This window comes from Passer domesticus, chromosome 24 (genome assembly GCF_036417665.1).
Source record: "Passer domesticus isolate bPasDom1 chromosome 24, bPasDom1.hap1, whole genome shotgun sequence".
Lineage (NCBI taxonomy): Eukaryota > Metazoa > Chordata > Aves > Passeriformes > Passeridae > Passer > Passer domesticus.
In genome coordinates, this window is record NC_087497.1 from 4,085,808 (window position 1) to 4,108,289 (window position 22,482).

Genomic DNA, 22,482 nt, shown 5'->3' on the forward strand with positions numbered 1-22,482 from the left:
GCCGGGCGGCGTGTGTGGGCGTGGCCCGTTGTGTCTGTGGGCGTGGCTATCTCGACAGGCCCCGCCCCTTGGCCAATCACGGCGCGTTCGAATCTCCCGCGAGCTCACCAACCCTGCGGGCTCCTGGCCCCAGCCTGAGCCAATCAGCGACGGGTTCATCGCACCACAGCCAATCAGCGTCCGCTGCTTGCTTACCTCTCCGCTGCACTCCCCAACCAATCAGTGCCCGCCGCAAAGCCCGGTCTGGCCCCCGGGCTCTCCTCCAATCACCGCCCGCGCTGCCGCCGTCGCCCAATCAGCGCCGCCGTTTCCCCGTTCCGGCGGCGGCCGGCAGGGGGCGGGCTGGCGGTGAGGGGGGCGGTGGCGGCGCGTCACTTCCGGTGCCAGGCGGCCGCCGGAGCGGAGCGAGGCCGGGCCGGGCCGGGCCCGGGGCCATGGGTGAGTGAGGGGTGGGAGAGAGACCGGGGAACCGGGAACTGGGCCGGGGCCATGGGTGAGTGAGGGGTGGGAGAGAGACCAGGGAACCGGGCCGGGCCGGGGGTGAGTGAGGAGTGAGGGGGAACGGGGAACGGGCCGGGCCGGGGGTGAGTGAGGGGTGAGAGAGAACGGGGAACCGGGAACTGGGCCGGGGGTGAGTGAGGGGTGAGAGAACGGGAACCGGGCCGGGCCCGGGGGTCAGTGAGGGGGAACGGGGAACGGGCTGGGCCCGGGGCTATGGGTGAGTGAGGGGTGAGAGAGCGGGGGAACCGGGACCGGGCCGGGGGTGAGTGAGGGGTGAGAGAGAACAGGAACGGGCTGGGCCCGGGGCAAGGGGTCAGTGAGGGGTGAGAGGGAGCTGGAACGGGCTGGGCCAGGGGTGAGTGAGGGGTGCGAGAACCGGGCCCGGGCCGTGGGTGAGTGAGGGGGAACCGGGCCCGGGCCGTGAGTACGGATAGAGACCAGGGCGCTGGGGCTGTCGGTGAATGAGGGCGAAGCAGGGCCCGGGGTGGAGCGTGGGGGACACGGCCCCGGGACCCGTCCCCATGCCGCTGTGCCTCGGGCCGGGTGCTGCGGGCACCGCGCCGCTGGTACCGATCTGCTCCCTCGGTGGGACCGGGCCGGGGGAACCCCCCGGTGCCGGCGGCTCGGGGGGGCTTGGCTGCCCGGCTCGGCGCTGCCGGTGCTCTCCAGGCTCGGTGTGGGCCCCGCAGCAGCTCGGGGGGCCGCGGCTGCTGCCAGCAGCGCGGGGCTGAAGGAGGCACAGCCCGTGGCCGGGGCTGGCTTTGCCTCCAGCCTGGGCAGGAATCTGAATTTAGACTTTTGGGACCTCTGTGCCGAGGAGGAGCCTCGTGTGCCTCAGCAGTGAGTAGGTGAGGGCTGTGCCTCGGAGTGAGGGTGAGTAACAGCAGCAGGTGTCAGAGCAGGATGGACCCTGCCCTGCACTCCCTGGTTGCTCACCCGAGGGGCTGGGGACCTCCCAGCCCAGAGCTGGGTGCTGTCCCTCTCTGCTCGTGGCCTTGGGGAGCCCTGCTGCCTGTGCAGCACTGAGGCTGTGGAAGGTCTCACTCCTTTCACCCCCTGCACAGGGGTTTAGGGTTGTGCCCATCCAGCTGCTCCCTGCTGCCCAGGCTGAGCTGAAATGTGCTGCACCAGAGCTGGGCTTTCAGTTCTGTGCTGGTTTAGAGCCTTCATGTATGAGCTTAACATCTGGTGGAGAACAGATGTGCTGGGGGTCTGGGGCTGCAATCCCACGTCCAGAGGGAGCTGGAGAAGTCAGAGCAGAGGCCACTGCCTGATGTGGTGGGGCTGAGCCACCAGCCCTCTGCCACGTGCTGTGACAGTACCCAGCTCCTCCGGGGCAGCAGGGACACAGTGGGCACAGGGGAGGTGCCTGGCACCCAGGTGAAGTGCCTGGCACCCAGGGGAGGCATGGCCCAAGGGACAGCAGGGGAGCACTCACCTGCTGGCATGGAGCCCTGGGCTGGCAGCACTCAGGATTCAGGACATTTCCCCGTTGCTGGAGGGCTCGTGCTGCATCCGTTGATTGTTTCTCTGTGGTGTCCATGCTGAGGGTTTGATCCCATAGTTGTGCTCCTTAAAAGCAAAGTTCAGCTGGGCTGTGACCCTCGGGATGTTTCACAGCTTGGGACAGGCAAGGGAAGCCTCCTAGGCACTGAGCTGGGCTGTGATTCAGCACAGAAAGGACATTGACCTGCTGGAGTGAGTCCAGAGGAGGCACCAACCTGATCAGAGGCTGGAGCACTTCTGCTATGAGAGAGCTGGGGGTGTTCAGCTGGAGAAGAGAGCCTTCAGGGTGGCATAACTGCCCCTTCCAGTACCTGAATGGGCTACAAGAAAGATGGACAGAGACTTTCACAAGAGCCTCAAGTGACAGGACAAGGGGACATGGCTTTACACTGGCAGAGGGCAGGGTTAGATGGGGTGTTAGGCAGAAATTCTTCCCTGGGAGGGTGGGGAGGCCCTGGCACAGGTTACCCAGAGAAGCTGTGGCTGCCTCATCCCTGGAAATGTTCCAGGCCAGGTTGGACAGGGCTTGGAGCAACCTGGGGTAGTGAAAAGTCTCTTTGCCCATGGCAGCAGGGTGGAAGGGTCTGCAGGGTCCCTCCCAACCCAAACTATTTGTGACTATGAATAGGGACAGCCCTGGGGCTGTGCCTGAGCTGCCCACTGAGCCTGGGGGTGTTACCTGTGCAGACTCCAGTGCTCCAGGCAGGTGCAGTGTGTGTGTCCTTCCTGCCTGGGAGCTCTTGCTGGACAGAGTAGGCTCTGGTGGCCATTTTCTCTGTGAAACAGGCTGTTTTGGTTAATATTTTTTTGCAAGTGTGCAGTCAGTGTGTTGTCACGCTGCAAACCCCAGTAGCGTAGGCCTGGCAGTGTGTGCAGGTAACTTCAGCACGTTTGTCTCCAGGTAGGGCCAGGTGAGTCACTGCTGAGAGAAACTGCAGCCACACCTGGCTGGGAAGTGTCAGCACGTGTGTGGGTCACACTCTGTGCACACAGAGGTCCTGCTGCAGGGGCTTATGGCACATTGATAGTGTCAGAAGCAATCAGTGAGAAATAAAACCTTGTCATAGAGCCCACCCCTCACCCCTGGTGGGGTTGGGAAGGTGAACACAGCCTGACTGCAGGCACAGAGCAGCTCAGGGACTCGTGTGCTGGGGCAGCAATGCAGCCTCAAGTGCTGCAGCTGCATTTCCAGGCTCCTGCTGCCAGGGTGTTGGGCTGGAGTGGGGATTTTTCCTGGTGGATGTGGCCTGTGCTGCAGCACGAAAGGGTTAAGCTGAGGTTGGTGTTTATGTAACCAAAGAGGGAACTCCCAGAGATGAGTCCTTGGCTATCTCATGTGTTGATGCATCAGAAGGCTTGAAGAAAGCCTGGCTTGTTGCTTGCGCCGTAGTTACGCACTGGAACCCTGTGCTTCAGAGTTTCCCTGGCTGCCGGGGGGGCAGCCAGGATGGAATTTGCTTTCCCTGCTGTGTGACTTGGCCTCTGGAAGCCTTTTCTGTCCCTGAGGAGCTGGAGACTGACCACAGCTGGATGTGGGTGGAGGTAAGGTGTGCTGGGCTCCTGTGGGGACTCCCAGGTGCTGGCTGTGCCGTGTCCATGTGCCTGGGGTTCAGCTGCTCCCCAGGCTGGGCTGAGGCAGGAGGATCTCCAGTGGGGCAGCTCGGAGCTGTTCCTGTCTCCCAGCCTGCAGAGCTCAGTGATTCCAGGCTCCCCTGGGTGCCTTCCAACAGCACAGGGTGTCCCAGCCCCTCGTGCTGCACCAGTGCCCCAGGATTCTTCCTACTCCTGTGGGCAGAGAACTCTGTGCCTGGTTTTGAGCGAACTTCTCGCTAAGGGAAGAAGTTGAATGAGTCTCCTCTCGGTTCCAAGAACCCTGTGAGTCAGGGCTCTGTTTCGGGAGCAGGCTTCCCTTCCCGGAAGGGCAGCGCAGCGGAACACAGGCTGGACTGACTCATCCAATGGGCTTTTTATATATATATATATATATTTATAGATATATTTATATATATATCATTGCTTCTCTTGGAGAACCGTTCAACTCCCAGAGCCTTCAGTAACAGTTACCATTCCTGCAGAGGGAATCTCCCCGGTGCTGTGCAGAGGGAGAGGAGTGGAGCCCACCCTGATGCCCCCACTCCTCCTCCCCACACCCCCGTGTGGATGATGAGCAAGGAGCCAGGGAAGGGCTGAGGCTTCCCCTGTGCATTCCACATTATCTTTAGGGCTGAAATTGTTCCTGCCTGATGTCGGGAAGGCTGAGCTGGCTGCAGGGGAAGGGACAGACAGGATGGGCCTGGTTTGGCACTGAAGAGCAAAACAAAAGTCCTGTGACTGAAACTTTGAAGGACACTATGTCCAGAAAGTAACTTTCACCTGATTAAGAGTCATTTAAATATTAAAATGCACATCAGCTTCATGAAGTACATGCTCTGCCTATGACTCTCAATTTCCCTCCTAGATCATGCTGTGTGTGGTGTGGGAGGAAGAGGATAAGGATGGGCTGTGCATGAGGGGGGCAGAAAATTCACCTTTTGAGGAGGAAGAAAAGCTAAAAAGCCCTTGGAGACACTGATGAGTGACTCTCCTCTCCCTGCTCCCAGGGTGGGATGATGTTTTCTTAGTCCTCGAGGTCTCTGGATGTGCTCCAGGTCTCTGAGGACCAGCTGGGACACAAGGGGTGTGTTTCTGACCAAATTTCATACACTTAATGCAACAGCCTGCTTTCCTTGGGATCTGCCCCGCAAACATTCCCTTTAATCCCCCAGCCAGTGACTCCTCCGCAGGCCTGCCCGATCCAAGCTCCGCCCGTTCTCAGGGAAGCTTTTCCAATGAGAGCCGCGGCTCTGGCCCTGGGCGTGCTGATGACTCGGGTCTGAGCTGTTCCTGGCCGGGTTTGCCCGGGAAGGAGTGAGGCAACACTGCCATCGTTGCTCCTTGCAGTGACACCGACCTGCTGGTGTTCCATGTGGGAAGCTGGGCCCTGCTCCAGCTTTTACCCATTTAATGTTTTGTTCATGGAAGTTTTTAGGTCATGTCCAACACAGCTTCCCATGAGCCAGGCTTAAATGTGACCTTGGATTAACCATCACTGATAAATACTGTCCACTGTGGTATTTGGGTGGGAAAAGGTGCAGCCTGATGCTGCTCATGTGATTCTATTTTTTAGCTTTATTTTTGCAAACATGAAGGCTGCACAGAGAGGGACAAAAACCTGTGGAGCAGCTCTGCAGCTTCATCCCAAATGCTGCAGCTTTTGGCTGCAGGAGGCAACACTGGGCAGGAGTGCTGCTGCAGTGGGTGGCAGAATGTCTCCATCTCTGGGCTCCAGAGGCAGGGCCCTGGAATGGTGTGAGCTCCTCAGAGGAGCTTCTTCTCAGCAGTCCTGAACTTCCAGCAGGTGCTGTTGGGCTGTGTCACCTGCTGCTGGTTCCCAGCCCATCCACTGCCTCACTCAGCACGATGAGCTCATCGCAGCACTTTGGGGTTCCCAGTCCTCACACAAGAAGTGTAACCCCCACTGAGCTCATGTTGTGCCCTTGGTGCAAGACAAGCCCTCCAAAAGTGCAGTGGGGGCTGGACCAACTGCTCTGGAGCCCTGAGTGGTTTCTGTGCTCCTGAGTAATCCTGCTCATGCCCCAAAGGTACCGTTTCCAGCTCTGAGCTGTGGCTGCTGGACTGCAGGACCTGCTTGTTCCTTATTCTGGGATGAAAAGGGCTTTCCTCATCTCATGTTTTCCATTGTTGTTACACCAGGCACTGGGAGTAATTCAGGAATTAAACAATTCCCTTAAGCTACATAATTAAAAGGCATTATATTTAGGTCCTCAAATTAATTGATTCATAATTCTATTAAAGCCCTAGCTAGTGCACTGAGAGGCTTTGGACTGGCTTCCTCAATGAGATGTTTGATATATCCTGTGTGTCACATCAAAATTAAGTATAAATTTCTGTGCTGGACTTTTAGCTTTGTGTGAGGGACCATTTTTGTTCCAATGGCAGGACAAGGGAGGAGGGTGGTTTGATTCAGCTTGGATTTGGGGAAAAGGGATGCATCTGTCCACAAACAGGTGGGGCCTTCCAGTTCTTAAGACTGAAAAGAAAAAATCATTTTAACATCAGCAGGATCAGTTTTGAGAGAGAGCCTCTTACATTGCTGCAGGAAACCAGGACAAAGCCATGTTTAAAACACTCCATCCCAGGGACAGTGATATCAGACACTGATCTGAGCCAAACTCTGTTAACTCCTAGCATGACAGGAAGCTGCTGGTGGTGGCAGGGAGTTTCTTGGTGCTCAGTCAGGTGTGTTTGAGGTGCTGTTAAGCCCAGGCAGGTGCTGCTTGGCAGGGTTTCCAGTGGAGCCTGTGTTTGTCCCTGCTCCAAAGGCCTGCCCTGCACCACTTTGGAGATGGGTGGCATGAGAGTTTGTCCAGCAGTGCAGGAACTGAACTTCCAGAGCCCTTTTATTCTCACCAGGAGCTTCAGTCCTTTACCAAGCCCAAACAAACAGAGACGTTTGGGGCTGTAAAGGTCCAGTGCATCCTGTGTTATAATCAGAATAATCCAGAACCACAGCATCAAGTGTGTCTCATTTCACATTACAGAGTCCTCGACCTTCTGCCCATCCAGCCTTCTCCAGGGTGATGACTCCTGCCTCCTGAGACGTTGGAAAACCTAGTTTGGAAGAAGAGTAACGATACAGTTGATGCTGAACTACGTGAGTCCTCAGGTTGTTTTGATGACAGTAGCACCATTTACAGCAGCAAGCCAAATTGCACAATGGATTATCTCCGAGCTCCTGTGCAGGGGGTTTCTCCAGTGGAAGTGTTACTCATGTTTCCAGCTGAGGTAGTGATGTGCAAGGAGAGGAGGAGTTCATCAGGATGTGGGGTCAGGGATGCAGAATGAACAGCAAGGAGCACGTGGGGGTCAGACCTGTGTGCTGTTCAGCTCACTGGGATGGTGACACTGCTCTGTGGAGGTGTGAAGGTGCTGGAGTCAGGAGTGCAGGAATGCAAAGTCTGCTGCAGGGCTCCTCCCTTTATCTGCTGGCTGGTGCTGGTGCTGGACAGGTGCTGCTGGATGAATCAATGCAGTGAGATCAGCCTGTGTCCACAGAGAGGGCGGGACTGCCCGAGGGTGAACTTCACTCACAGGGAGGTGATTTATCAATCTCTTACGTGGTGAAACACCTGGGATCTTCTAAAACAAATATGTACAACCCAGAAAATATTTTCCCTGTCTGTTATCATAACTTCTTAGGGAAGAGCTCCTGGGATTGGGTTTGAGTAAGGAAATGGAGCTGTGCTTGGTTCCTCTTCTCACCTACCCCCCCCCCCCCCCCCCATAAAGTATCTTTAAAAAGTGAGAGCACTGACATTGAATGTGTAGATGTTTCCAAAGTCTTTGAAGCCATTTTCTAAAATCTAGAGATGAAGAGGAGCTGTACTGGGAGCAGAGCTTCCCTTGGCTGGAGCTGATGGATGTGGAGAGCTCACACCACACCCAGCAGCTCACCTGAGAGATGTTTTTCCATCTAAACTGAAACAAGACTTTTCTTTAGTTTTAATCATAAGCCTTGAATTTATTTGGCCATTTAGGTCTTGGCTGTGCAAATTCTCTTTAGATTTCTGAGCAGCAGAAAATAGAGATTGGAAATCAGACTTTCTGCAGTACCTGAATAAGGAGGAGGTAGTTGAGTTTCAGTTGTTGGTGCTGAATAGTGCTGATGTGTGGACCTTGAATAAATTCCTAGATTCAAACCATGAGGTTCACATTTAATAGATCAAATGGGATTTTGTCAATAATGGTTGTGCAGGAAAACACACATGTTGTCAGCAGTGTTGCCTTTCACTGGAATGTCCATTGGGGCATTTAATAGTGTGTTAATTAAACACAGCATTGATTCCTGCACGTGGAGGCTGAGGTGACAGGGTTTTATGTGCTGGAGTCCACATTCCAGCTCCTACATCATGTAGGTAGATGGAGATGTAATAAGGTCAGAGTCTAATGAGGTACAGAGAGAGGGGACTTTTTTCAAGGCTAAAAATACATTTTTGAAAAAACATTGTGAACTGAACTGAATCTCACAATAACTATTGTGCTTGTTTTCTATGCCCTTGTTGGGAAAGGTGAAAGACACTAATTTTTGTGGTCAGTATTGTGCATTCTTGGCTGTTTGAGGAACAGAGTGGAGCCTCTGAGGGACTCAGTGGGTGGCTGTGATGCCTCGTGTGGATCCTCTGTGGAGGAACCTCCAAAAGGCTGCAGCAGCAGCAGACACCCATACACAGGGCTAACTTGGGCATCTTCTTTCAGAGCTTTTAGAATATGTTAATTTGCAAACTTGTTTTTGCTGTAAAACAAGCTTTAATTATCTTGACTTGTTCCCACTATGTCTCTCAAACAACTGTTGTAGGAAATGTTGCCCTGAATAACGAGGCTGATTTATGCCTTGAGAGCTGCTCTGAGCCTCAGCCCACCCCTGGTCTGTCAGCAGGGAGCCAGGGCTGTGTGTAGACACACAAGTAGGCAGAGCCACCAGTGCATCTGTAGGTGAGAGCCTTCCAGCAGAAATCAGGGATAACAAGAGAAAATAACTCAGTGGCTCATCAGATGTGATCCCTCTTGTCTTTCAAGAGCCGAGGATGAAGCGGCGAGCATCGGACAGAGGAGCTGGGGAAACATCGGCGAAGGCAAAGGCTCTGTGCGCGGGGATTTCTGGGAATAACGCCAAGAGAGCAGGGCCTTTCATCCTGGGTAAGCAGGGACGGGCTCTGCACTTGCCAGGGAGGCAAAACTGAAAACAAAAGGCGCTGTGGAGTGAGGGGAATCAGGTGTGTAACTCAGTGTCTCACCTGAGAGCGCAGGTCACTGGGTGTGCAGGGCAGCAGCCTGGGAGCTCCTGCAGCTGGCCAAGCTGAGGAGATGTGGGATGCCAGTGCAGCAAGGCAGGCAGGGCTTGGGAGAGAAATAGGAGATCTTGATTTTACCCCCTTGGGGGTTTTTTTTGGGTTTGTTTTGTTTTGTTGAACTCTGTTCTTCTACTTTGTAAAATACCAAATTCATTGGGGGTTTTTTTGATCAGAGCTGTGTCCAACCTTGGAATGTGTTGCCACATCAGCATGGGCCAACTTAACAATTCACTAGTGGTACTCAAAGTGATATGTACCAAGGCAAGGCCACTCTGCCAGCTCTGGACAGTTGCTAGAATAGTTGATGGTTCAGAACTGTCAAAAATCATAGACTTTACATTGGAAGCCAATGGAAAATCAGATAGAGCTGACTTATTTAAAGTGAGGAGTGGAGACTGTATGTTAACTTGAAATCTGGGCTAATTTGGACACCCCTGAGCCATCCCTGCAGAGGTGGCAGCTGTGTTCCCAGGTGTGGCAGTAACAGTTGCCATGGGTGTTGCTGTGAATGTAAGAGCTGTGTGGTTCAGGCATGCAGAAATTTGGATTTCTGCAAACCCATGTGTGGGCTTTGATAAATGTTTCTCCAGAGAAAAATGAAACAATATCCTGAAAGGTTTCAGAGTTCAAGACCTTTTATTTTTTTTGGCTTTAGATTTGTGAAAATGCACTCAAGCTCCTGCAAAAAAGGGAACTTGGTGCAAGCAAACATAACTGGTGACAGCTGATGTAACCTTGGTTAGTCACTGCTGCTGGAGGGAAAACAAGTCTGTTTCTGCTTTGTGCTGTAGGTCCACGTTTAGGTAACTCCCCTGTGCCAAGTATTGTTCAGTGTTTGGCAAGAAAGGATGGGACAGATGACTTTTATCAGCTGAAGGTAAGCAAACTGCAGGCTCCCAGACCTTCAGGGCTCTCCAGCTCCTGTGCAGAAGCACTTGGGCACTGAGTGAGTGGTGTGGGCTGAACCAGTGCAGTGGGACAGGGCTGCTGCAGCTCCCCCTTGGCGGGGCCATATCCTTGTCCAGATCAGCCCTGAGATGAGGCCTCTGCTGCTCTCCCAGAGCCTTTGGATCTGTAGCTGGATGGGGCAGCTCCAGGAGGGTAAAAACACCTGAGATATTTGCAAACAGCCAGCTTTCCATGTTAATGAAGCTGCTGCTGTGCATTCTGCATGGATGGTGCTGAGTTCAGACAGGCCTGTGGCAAGGACACAACATCAGAGCACTTCCATGGCTGTAAACACATGGGAATGCCAAAATTGAGAGAGGGCTGGGGGCATTTCTGTGCCTCTGGGAACTGTGAAGGCATTTTCCCTTTTCCTGAAGATTCTCACCTTAGAAGAAAGAGGTGATAAAGGAATAGAAACCCAGGAGGAGCGACAGGGCAAGATGCTGCTGCACACGGAGTATTCTCTTCTTTCCCTGCTCCACAACCAGGAAGGAGTGGTCCATCATCACGGGCTCTTCCAGGTACACTTGGGCATCATCCAGGCTGGGGCAATGCCAGGGATTGCTGGTGGATTGAGCTGCTTTTGTTTAATGTACAGTTCGTGCTGACCCTGCTCTTGTGTGTCCACGTTGCAGCACTCTGAGGTTAACCACCTCAGAGCTGCTTCAAACAGGAGCTCTGGAGAGTACAGTAGGATTTTGGGAATTGTGAGAATGTTCACAGATGGGACAGGCACTCAGCACCCCCCCTTCAGACAGAACAACATCTGGCAAATTAATTAGCATATTTTAGAATTAAATTTGTGCTTTCTGGTCCCTATACTGTTTATAACTTGTTAGAGGGAACAAATAGCCAAGAAACTGTTTCAGCAAGTTAAACCAGTCACTGTGCTGGTCAGCTTTTGTGTGAGTGATTGTGTTGCTGGTGGTGCCTTTAGGGCTGTTCACTGATGTGAGGGGCTGATAGCAATTACTGCTTTGGGTGTTGGTATTGCCTGACTTGCTGGTTACATTTTGCCAACACACTTTTCACTTGAGACCATCTGTACTAAATCTTAAATAAACCAAGTGTCCAGCTCAGCTGTGTCTTGTTTACTGTCATGGAAGAACTGCTAATTGTGCCTTGAGATTTCTGTTCTTGTGAACAGTGTGCTGGATCCCTCTGCTCCACTGCAGAGCTGTCCTGGGTTCAGCTCAAGGTGTCTGTGTGCACAAAGAGCATTAGTGCTGATGTGCACAGAGCAGAGACTTCCTCTGCCTTCTGCACTCCTCCTCCTCCTCGGAAAAGTTCTTCCCAGTGAGGGTGGGGAGGCTGTGGCACAGACTGCCCAGAGAAGCTGTTGCTGCCTCATCCCTGGAAGTGTTCAAGGCTAGATTGGACAGGGCTTGGAGCAACTTGGGATAGTGGAAGGTGTCCCTGTCCATGGCAGGACACAGAATTAAGATGAAACTTAAAGTTCCCTCCAACCCAAACCAGCCTGGGATTCATTCAGTAGAGCTCCTGTATCTTTTTGAAATCCTGCTTTGGGACAAAGACCAAGCACTGTGATTGCATTTGCTTATCTTGAGATCACCCCTCAGTTATTGAGTTATTTATTCTGCCAGGCTCTGTGCACGTGTCCTGGAGCTTCCCTGAGGGGTTGCTGCTGTGTTTGCCTCCCCACAGGACCGAGCTTGTGAAATCATAGAAGATCTGGAAGCCAACAGGATGGTCAGGAAGATGAAGAAGCGCATTTGCCTGGTGTTGGACTGTCTCTGTGCTCACGATTTCAGTGACAAAACAGCAGATCTGATCAATCTGCAGCATTATGTCATTAAAGAGAAGAGACTCAGCGAGCGGGAGACCGTGGTGATATTTTATGATGTGGTACGAGTGGTAGAAGCATTACACAAGGTGAGAGCTTGCAAAGAGAGCTCCCTTCCAGTGCTGGGAGGCAGAGTTTTCCCACATTACAGCAGTAGATGCTTCAAAACTTCCTGGGGCAGGCAGTGGCCAGGTTACAAGGCATAGCCCTGAAGTGCATTCCCTTCCCTCCCTGCTCCTCACGTTTCTGGGTGATAATGTGGGGTTTGTGGGCTGTGGAGAGGGGCCAGCTGGGCTGAGGGCAGGGCAGGTCAACCACAGTGTGGGCAGCAGGGGAGAGCAGAGCCTGATCAAACACAGGAAACAAAAACTGTTTCCTTGTGAAGCAAAATAAATCACAGCTGATTGTGTGAATTTGATTGAATTGATGAATTCAAATTGATGAAGTTGATTGATTTGATTGGAGATCAGAACCTCAAGCTACAAATTTTGAGATCAATGAACTAGAAACTGTTGTAATTAAAATGGATTCTGCTGATGTTTGACTTTGTGACACAGGACATGTGACACAGGGCAGTGCAGAGTGGGTCTGGTAAAGGAGTGCTCATCAGATTGCTCTAGCCAAGCCTGGACACTTCAGTTTCAGATCTCTTGGATACACTAAGTCTGTCTTTGTGTTCAGAGTGGCAAATTTGCTTGTTCTGTCCTGATCACAATCAAAAGTGAAGGGCACAAATTACTCATGGTGAAACCTGACCTGAAACCTTGACCTGGGTTATTTCAGAGTGTGCAGATGCCATGATTTCTTTTTAGTGCTCTTGTGCAAGTATGAAATTTATACTTCTACAACAAATAGGCTTTTGCTCATGTAATACTCCTATATTTTTTACAGAAAAATATTGTGCACAGAGACTTGAAACTAGGAAACATGGTGCTAAACAAAAGGTAAGTGTGCTGGAGAGCTGCTGGCCTGGCAGTAGTCTTGTTTCTTCCTTGAAGCAGATTTCTAATGCAAACACAGCCAAAGGCAGCACTTGTTGAGTGCTCTTGTGCAGGAGGGTGAGGAAAAGGGAAAGAGCAGGCTGTGCAAAACCATAAATCCAGCTCAAAGTTATATAAATCAATCTCCAAAAATTAATTTATCCCTACCTAGGCAGTTCACTTTTCCCACCCAGCTTTGTGGCCCCTTGTCAGGACTTCTTTTTGGATTCTAACTGCCTAAAACTCAATTTTATAGTAATTTAGTAACCTGCAAGAGAAGTATTGATTTAATATATATTAAAAAGAACTAAAAACCCATGGTGGTTGGTTCTGTTCCCATCATTCACCCTCCATCATGCTAAAGGCATTCCCAGCCCTGCTGGCTGTTCTACAATCACAGCAGTGTTAGATCTGACTGCTGCCCTGCTGTGTTTTTGCTAGCAGTGAAATATTGACTTATCTAAACAAAAGCACTTCTGTCCAATGTGCATTTGTGTATGAAATGGCTCCCTTGTTCCATTGCTGGTTCAACAGGAGCCTCTGGAGCCTGGCAGGTGCTGGATGCTGGTGCAGACCCAGAGGGACCAGCCCAGAGAGGGGCAGGAGCTCAGGGCAGGGGAGGGTGGCCTGGCTCTGCTTGGTGGCTCTTTGGAGCTGCTCAGTGCCTTGGGGTCTGTGTTCCTTAGCTGGCAGCCTAGTTCAGCTCAGATCCTCTGCTCTCTCCTCCAGGATTACATTACTGACTAAATATTTTGCACTTACTTGAAGAATGAGTGGAATTCATCCTTTTCACACTGTCTGGGTTTCTGTGGAATGAATAAAAAGCAGGAAGGCTGGAGTTCTGCAGGCTTTGAGTCTACAAAGCTTGCAGGTTTGCTGAGCTCACAGCTTGCTGCTTTCTCCTCCCTAACACTGAGAGGAAATGGGTTTTATCTACAGAAGTTGAACTTCTTGGTTCCCCCCCCACACACACACAGAGAGCTGCTGCTGCTTCTCAGGGCCACCTCTGAGTTGTTTCAAGTTGTTTCTATGAGCTGCTTTAAGATAAATCTCTTCTGCTTGCTGCTTTGATTCTCCTCCTTGCTGGAGGAGCAGACAAAGGTTGGTGCTTTAAAGGATCCATGCAGAACTTCCCTTCTTTTCTGGGCACTGAGTGCAGGGGAGCACCCCACCAATGGAGCTACACCCAGGGCCCCACTGGCAGGGGGAGGTATTTAAAGCTTTGAACACACTTGCCAGAGTCACTCTTTGTGTTACATGTCTCCTTTTGCTTTTTTCTCAGCGTTGGTGAGGGAGAGCTGCAGCCTGTGCAGCAGTGAGTCACAGGGAAGGGTGGGAGAGGCGTTAGAGCCATCTCCATGGAGAGGAGCAGCCGTGGGGCTGAGCAGAACCCTTTGTTCTGCTCCAGCCGAGCTTTGTTCTGCTCCAGGGCCCTTCTCAGGGCAGGCAAGGAAGGTAACAAGGTGGCACTGCAAGGTGGCAGGCACGTCCCACCTGGGGCTCCCTCAGACCTCCTTCCCCACAGACATTAAAGCCTCTCAGGTTTCCTCATAAGCCAGTGCAGGAGGAGTTGGGTGATTACAGATTAGATCAAATTTCAGGGACTAAATAGAACCAAGCAACCCTGAGCATTGTAGTGTCCTATAGAACACTTAGTCTTTTAAATCCTTAACAAATCCTGCAGCTTGTTATTCAGCCAGGGAAGTCTCCTGACAGTTGAAGCTAACACTTCTTAAACACAAGTCTGTCTGTTTTAATAACCAGCTTTCCATGGCCAACCCACACTTGGTTCTATTTCATTTGTCTGTGAGACTGGCTGGAAATGTTTCTTTGTTATTGTGACTGACTTAATCCATTCTCTCAGGTTTAGTTGTGAAATACTTTTCAAGAAATCTTCCAGACAGTGTTTTTTTACTTACAGCTTTACATTGTAAGTTAAAATCCAAATTATCTGAATGACAGGGAAGATTAATGGAATAATAGTTTTGTAATTAGCTCACCTGCACTGGAAAAAATTGTTAATGGGAGCTGGCAGTACCATAGGGAAGTAGGGGTGAGCTAAAAAAGGAATTTTGTGTACCTGCAGCTCTCCCTTTTCTCTGTAAGGCTTTTGGGTGTTGGTGAGGCTTTGTGCTGTGCACAGCTGTGTGTGGAGAGCAGTCCTGTGGATCAGGTGGAACTGCCACCAGGCTCCTGTGTGGGACTCTGGAGTGACACAGAAGTGGTTGTGCTGAGTCTGATCACAACTCCTACAGCTCCTCTGGAGACTGTAAACACACAGTGCTCAGGGGCCAGGCACAGGGCAGCTCCCACAGGGTGTTTTCCCTTTGCTCCCAGAAAATGCTGTGTGGAGAAGATGGCGGCTGGGAAGTGCAGGGCACAATCAGCAGCTGAAATACACCTCAGCTTTGTTCACACTCATGTCCTCCAGTGGTCAGGCAGCACCTGGGGCAGATCCTGCAGCTCTGGTGCTGCAGGCTGGGATGCTCCTGGGAGGTCAACCAAGGCTGCAAGATGAGCCAGGTACACCCTGTGCTTACAGCCACGCTGACACAGGGCACCCAGACATTGTCCCAGAGCCTTTTACTGCCCCTGTGAGTGCCTTGCAGGCCTTGCTGGCAGGCATGGAATCCCTCTCCTTTGGGACAGAGTTCATTTTACAGCTCTGTGTGTCTTCAAGCCCCCCAGAAAGCCCCACAGGCACAGTCCCTGGTCTGGAGTCAGCTTGCTGTCTGTGCTGCATGGCCTGTGTTCCCTGACACCTTGTGCTTCTCCCCAGGACTCACAGGATCACCATCACCAACTTCTGCCTGGGGAAGCACCTGGTGAGCGAGGATGACCTGCTGAAGGACCAGCGTGGCAGCCCTGCCTACATCAGCCCAGACGTGCTCAGTGGTAGGAATTCCCCTCGACACTCATTTCACTCATTTGTGCCTCCTGACAATAAATAAAACCACCTGGTGTGTTCCCATATGCACCTTCATGAGAGCCTCTTAATTAAGGTCCAGTTAGGAGACTTGGTCTGGTTTTCCAGCTGGGAAAGTTGGAGGGGAGGAGTGAGCCTTTTTTCTTAAGGCTTGTCTAAACTTCAAAGCTGCTTCAAATCTGGCTGTTCCCAAATGAGTCTGACTGCAGACAGCATGTTCTGTTTCCAGTATCAGAATTCAGCTCCTGAGGCTTTCCTTAAGCTGCAGGTAAAGCCCTGGGCCCGAGGGGCAGCCAGTCCAGATCCCAGCAGGATGTCAGTGCATTCCAGCTGTGCACTAAGAGCACAAGTTCACTTCCAGGAGGGAACTAGTGACCCTCTGGGCAGCTTCTGGACCAACTGAGAGGAGTTACTTAAAATTAAAGGAATGATGACAGCAGGCCAAAGCAGTGTGGGCTGGATCCCCCCCTCCAGCAGCCTGGCCTGTGCCTTGTCTCCAGCAGAGGCTTTGAGCAGAGTCTGGCTCTAGCACAGAGCAGCTTTCCCTGGTGTCCTCCTGCCTTTAACTGTTCCCAGTGCATGGGACCATCAGGAACAGCTGTGCTTTCTTTCCAGTTGCTTCAGGAGGTTTCTCTCCATGAGCTCTCATCTCTGCTCTGTTCATAAATCTTTGGGACCAGATGGGATCCACCCCAGGGTGATGAGGGAGCTGATAGATGAGCTTGCCAAGCCACTCTCCATCATTTACCAGCAGTCCTGGCTCACTGGGGAAGTTCCAGATGACTGGAAGCTGCCCAATGTGACACCCATTCACAGAGAGGGTGGGAAGGAGGATCCTGGTAATTCTAGGTCAGTTAGCCTGACCTCAGTACCTGATAAGGTAATGGAACAGTTGATATTGATTTCATCACCCAGCACTTACAGCATGGCCAGGGTGTCAGACCCAGCCAGCAGGTGTTTAGGAGGGGTAGGTCATGTTTGAGCAACCTGGTCTCCTTTTATGACCAGGTTGGATATTAGGAAAAAGTTTTTACAGAAAGGGTGATAAAGCACTGGAATGGTCTGCCTGGGGAGGTGGTGCAGTCACCACCCCTGGGTGTGTTTAACAAAGCCTGGTGTGGCACTGGGTGCCATGGTCTGGTTGAGGTGCTGGGGCTGGGTTGGACTCGGTCTTGAAGGTCTCTTCCAACCCAGTAACTCTGTGATTCTGTGCTCCTGTACCAGCCTTTGAGCAGGCAGGGGTGGTCCTGCTTGTCAGTGTAGTGACCCAGGCATCACTTTGGGGGGTTTTTCCTCTCATGCAGGTGAGCCAGATCAGTGTTGAAGGCTGCACGGACAGGTGGGACTGTGCACACAAAGCCTCTCCCTCTTGTAGATCCAGATATCAGGCATTAATGCATCAGTTACTTGTTCCTGGTATCCCAAGCAACTGTATTGCAGAAATGCCCTCAGAGGGAGGCACTCCTGGAAGATCCAGCCTCAGTGGACTCCCCTCAGGAGTTTTGTCAGGTTTGCAGGCAGCAGCAGTAAGTGTAGCCGAGCTCTTCCATCCTGATCTGCCAGGCAGGTTTGAGGCACTTCCCTCCCAGCAAGGAAGGGAGCAAAGGCAGGCGAGGAGGTGGATCCTGGGGCTTTTGCAAGCCTTTCCTGTTCTGCAGGATATCCTGAGGCCCTTGTGACCTGATGGGTGATAGAAGCCAAGTGCTCTGCAGGAGCTTGGAGCACTTGTGGCTCAAGTGGCTGAAGGAGGCTACGAGGAGCTGCTCCTTTCTGCTCCAAGGTGCTGATCTATTCAGGCCTCCAGCTCCTTCTCATGTTTCTTCTCAGGGCACTTTCGTGGTATAACTGGCCACGGGACACTGAACAGGCTGTCTTGGCTGATCTCTGACAGCTGAGGCTGCTTGAGACCCTGCAAGGCACAGCCTTAGCTCAGGACTCATCCTGCTCTGCCCAGCCTGGCTCTCACTGCCACTGTGCTGCACCCCAGCTCTGGTGTCTGCCAACAGCCCTTCCCATGGGGCCCATCCTGTGCTCTCCAAAATGCTCTCCCAAAACTGCTCTGTCTGCAGCTCCCCTCCAAGTACTAAGGGGGAAGTTACTCAGGGACATTCCACCTTCAGACTTGGTGCATCCCTCTGTACTGCCAGTGCTCCTGTGCAGGGGGAAGCTGGAACGCCTGAGGAGTTAATCATTGTTGTGGGTCTCCAGGAGAAGCTGTCTCTGCTGAGGGATGGCTGCTGAAATGTCACAGCAGGAAAAGTTGGAGGAGGAGGGAGAGGTGCCTTTTTCTGAGCATATAAAGCAAAGAATAATTAGTACAAATACCAAATGCTGCAGCAGTGACTCACTGTGTGAGTCAGAGGAAGTCTCTCCCTGAGTCCTGTGCTCTGCTGTAGCACTGGGGTTTGATTATGTGACCCTGTCCATGCTGCTGTGTGCTGATTATTGTGACCAAAGGGGCTTAGAAGCAGCATTTCCATCAGGTGAATCCTGGGGCTGCAGCAGCCTTGGGTTAGGGCTTGTCTACTGTCTTTGTCTGAATGTCTTTGTGCAGGAAAGCACCTTCTGCACACTCTGTATCTTTACATCTGGCTTCAGTGACTGTGTGCTAGATCTATCCCACAGTCAGAGTCCCTTCTCCATGGGCTCAGCTTTATCCTGCCTGGTCTTCTTTCCTGCATCCTCCTGCCCTGTGCTCCCTGGTCCTTGAATTCCCTCCACCTTGCCAGCTTTATGGCTCTGTGTGAGGCACACTGACCTGGGAGCTCCAGCACAGCAGTTCCAACTGCCTGATGCCCTTGGTTCACAGCAGGGATATTCCTGCTCCATAGGGAACAGGAGGACACCTGTGTGGAGATGGACAATTTGCTCATTCACAGAGGATGCGCCTTGGAAAGAGTTTTGGTGTCATGTTATGGGAAGCCTGAAGTGTTATGGTTAATGCTTAGAAAAAGGGTCCCATGTGAGGGTTACTCAGCACCTCTGCTGTGGGAGGTGAGGGGGTTGCCAGGGCTGTGCTTTCCAGGATTTTCAGGCTGTGTGTGCCCTCTCCCTGCAGGCCGGCCATACCGTGGGAAGCCCAGTGACATGTGGGCACTGGGGGTGGTGCTGTTCACCATGCTCTACGGCCAGTTCCCCTTCTACGACAGCATACCTCAGGAGCTCTTCCGCAAAATCAAGGCTGCCGAGTACACCATCCCCGAGTGAGTACAGCCTGCCCTCCTGCCTGGCCTGGGGGGCTTACTGGGCCTTACTGGGCCAGCTGCAGCTGGAGGGGCTCCCCTCAGCACCCCAAGGGTCACAGCAGCACTGACAGCAGGCTGTGTGCAGTACACTGCAGGAAGCAGGAGCAGGGCTGGGACAGCTTGTGGGAAGGAGCAGGGCAGTGATGGCTCCTGTAGCTCCTGCCCTGTGCTCCCAGCATGTCCATCCTGCCACACTGTGCCCACGCCAGGCTCACCCCGTGCTGTCTGTCCCAGGGATGGCCGGGTCTCTGAAAACACTGTGTGCTTGATCCGGAAACTGCTGGTCCTGGACCCGCAGCAGCGGCTGACGGCTTCTGAAGTGCTGGATTCCCTCAGCTCCATCATAGCGTCCTGGTATGTGCAAGGGGAGACAAGACACGCTGTCTCTGGCCACAGGCTCTGTTGTTCCAGCTGTGGCTGGCTCACCTCACCAGAGGAGAGTCTGGGAACTGCAGTAAGCCTTTAAATCCCATGTGTCCAGCACTGTGTGCTGATGGATACAGCTGGAGAGGCCTGTGCAAGTGCTTATGGCAGGCATGGCCATCCCAGTGGGATCGCCCTGGGGCTCGGTGAGGGTGGCTGAGCCAGTGCCACGCTCTGGATCCCAATGCTGTGCTCTCCTGCAGGCAGTCCATGTCCTCGCTGAGTGGCCCTTTGCAAGTGGTGCCCGACATAGATGACCAAGTGGCTAATCCCGAAAACCCCCAGGAGGTAGGTTTCCCTGCTTTCCACAGAACTGCTTCTCTGTGCTGCTGTGCCAGTCTGTCTGTGATGGCACCCATTGTGTCCCCCAGCTGGGAAGGGCAGGGTGGGGAGGACGCAGCCGAGTCGCTCACGTTGTGCAGCGGAAGGAAAGGCCCATGCTGCTGGGAGCAGGAGGCACATCCAGCTGGCTGAGCTGCCAGGAAGTGAGCTCGGCCCCGGAGCTGATGAGAGCAGCTCACTCCCTCTCACACAGCTGGGAATGCTGGGAGGAGGCAGCAGTGTTGGCTCTGGCTCCCAGTGAGCTCTGCCATGGGAGCAAACATCCTGTTTTCCTGCCGGTATGTTTCATGCTAGAAGTGTCAGCCATGGCCTGGCTGCACAGGAACAGCCGTGCAGGATCTGTGACAGTGCTGCAGGGACAGGGGTCAGGCAGCTGCAGCCTCCATGCTGCCAGGGTTGGGATGAGCCATGTCAGGACAGAGCTGCTGTGGTGGCCAGAGCTGTGTCCTGGTGGCACTGCTAGCTCAGGAGGAGTCCTGCCTGCATCCCCAACAGCAGGCGGGACACCCTTCCCTGCATTATGATCCCAGTTATCCCGTGGTAGCTCAGGCCCATGATAGGAGCCGTGGGGCTGGCAGGTGTGGCTCTGACAGTCGGTCTCTGCAGGTGAAGGTGACAGAGGAGTGCTCCCAGTATGAGTTCGAGAACTACATGAGGCAGCAGCTGCTCTTGGCTGAGGAGAAGAACACCTTGCATGAGGCCAAGAGCTTCCTGCAGAAGCGGCAGTTCGGGAACATCCCGCCGGTGCGGCGCCTGGGCCACGACGCGCAGCCCATGAACCCCTTGGACGCGGCCATCCTGGCCCAGAGGTACCTCCGGAAGTAGCTTCCCACGCCCCAAGAGCACGAGCACCACCCTGCAGCCTGCCCTCACCTCGCCTGCTCCAGCCTACAGCAATACTGGTGTCCCACGACGGGGAATAATGTAGCAATCCCAAGCTCTGTCCAGGGACACGCACTCACACCCGCTCCGGACGGAGAAGACTTTTGGAAAAGCTAGTTTTGGAAGCAGCAACCTCTTGGCATCTTCTGGAATCTGTTTTTTTAAAATCGAAGCCTAGATGACTAATCTGCTTTTGATCATGACTGTAATCTACCTCTCTTGTCTTTTTAACCATGCTGTTCTCTGGATCGAGCAAAGCCCGTGGGAAAGGAGGAGACTTCCAAGGGTGAAGCTGCTGGCACAGAGCCGCGGCCGTGCAGCGCCGAGCCGCCCCTGGCGCCCGCTCCGTGTGGTTTGAATAAGCTTGGATTTATCAGGGTTTCTCGAAAGGCAGAATTTCTTGAAACCTCCCACTTCCCTTCATCTGCATCAAATCTGTTTCTGTCCTTACGTGCCACCTGGTCTGGCCACGCTGGCCAGTCCTGTGTGGCCACCGCCGTGACCGGAGAGCCCGGCCACCGCCTCAGGCAGGAGCTGAGGAGCCCAGGCAGGGAGCAAATCCTGTCCCCAGTTCAAAGGTTTTGCAGGACTTGGCCCGCCAGGGCTCCTGCCCCCTCTCCCACCTCTCACTGATTCCTTTAGTTTATAAGGATCTATGATTTAATCTTATTTTTCAGTAGCATATCCCAGGTGCAGTTACAGTTGCATTAATTCTGATTTAGGGTTTCCCCCCTCAGTTGTGGTACAGATGTAATATATGAGTTATAATGTGAAAAGCTTCCCAAAATAATTTGCCTAGAGATAGGAGGGGCTGGCTGAAGTCTCTACTGTATTTGTTCCCAGCTTTTCTTGCCATCCCAGCCCAAACCTGGAGGTGCCTCTGCCCTCATGCCAAGGCAGGAGAAGGACATCCTGGTTTGTCACCTGGTGCCACTGGAAGAGCTTTGGCCTGTGCTGAGAGCAGGAACGATTGTTTCTGAGCCTCATTTATGAACTGGATGCCTGTCTTGCCAGATGAACTGTTCTCACACAGAGCTCCCAGGGCTCCCAGTGCCCTGGCCAGGGCTCCTGCTCAAGGCAGCACCTTCTTCAGCTGCCTCCTTCCCTGCTCCTGGCTGCTCCCAGCCCTGGCATCGCCCTCCTGCCAGCCCTGTGAGCAGGGAGGGCTGGAGCTGGGGGCTGCCCTGCTTTTTGGGGCTGCACTGCTCTCTGGGCCCAGCTCTTGCAGCACAGCAGGCATGGGCAGGGAGTGAGTTGCAGATGGTTGTAGCGTGTTGTTGCCTTTTCTTGCCCCGGGCTGGGGAAGGGGAGGGGGTCTAAGCTGGGCCACGCCAGCAGTGGCTTTGTGGGGACAGGGGCTGGACCTGAACCTCCCTGGCCGTGTCGGGCATTACGTCCTGCCTGCGCCTCGCCAAGGCCCTGTGGCCAGGCAGGGCCTCGTGAACACTAACACAGACCAGCTCCCTGCACCACCCCAGCCGAGCCAGTAGCCCCAACTCTTTCGCCTTATTTATTTTGAAGATGGTGGGCCTGTCCTGTGGGCCCATCACCCCCTGTGCCACCAGCAGCAGGGCAAGGATCCTCTGAGCACCCCAGCAGGGCCCTGCTCTCTCCTTCTGGTTCTCTCCTGCCTCACTCCCTGTTTATTTTTACTGTTTTTCCCCAATGTTAAAGCAAAAAGCAATATTCTGGGACTCCCTGAGGCTGTATCACACCAGGATCCTGCAGTGGCAGCACCGGTCAATCCACTTGTGCTAAGGCAAACTGGAAGGGGGTGGTGCAGGGGGCATGGGGGGGCCACAGGGCCACGGCGGGACAGAGCCTGTTGTAAGGAAAAAATAGAAAAAGAAAAAAAAAAAAAGGAAAAAAATTTGTATAAAGACGTTATTTTTGTACTACATCGGAACTACTCCTGCATGTCGGCAATAAAACTTCATACGACAGCCCGGCGCCCCCACAGGGAAGGGTGGGGGGGAGGGGTGGCATGGGGGATTTTGGGGTACTGATGTGCTCT

General features: G+C 53.1%; 1 protein-coding gene across 4 annotated transcripts; it reads left to right on the forward strand.

The window, feature by feature from the left end:
- Positions 1 to 335: 335 nt before the first annotated feature.
- On the forward strand, positions 336 to 22,411 carry STK40 (serine/threonine kinase 40). Of its 4 annotated transcripts, none has more exons than XM_064398238.1 (12): positions 336 to 438; positions 6,609 to 6,733; positions 8,644 to 8,763; positions 9,710 to 9,795; positions 10,244 to 10,387; positions 11,532 to 11,759; positions 12,562 to 12,614; positions 15,430 to 15,545; positions 18,635 to 18,779; positions 19,056 to 19,175; positions 19,448 to 19,532; positions 20,193 to 22,411. In XM_064398238.1, exons 3-12 carry the CDS (start codon positions 8,652 to 8,654, stop codon positions 20,409 to 20,411), a joined length of 1,308 nt encoding a protein of 435 aa, XP_064254308.1. In that variant the 5' UTR covers positions 336 to 438; positions 6,609 to 6,733; positions 8,644 to 8,651; the 3' UTR covers positions 20,412 to 22,411. The 4 variants fall into 4 exon arrangements, with proteins under 4 accessions (XP_064254308.1, XP_064254304.1, XP_064254306.1 ...); XM_064398234.1 differs by having other exon boundaries at positions 6,609 to 6,721; XM_064398236.1 differs by lacking the exon at positions 336 to 438 and adding an exon at positions 475 to 493 and having other exon boundaries at positions 6,609 to 6,721.
- Positions 22,412 to 22,482: the final 71 nt, after the last annotated feature.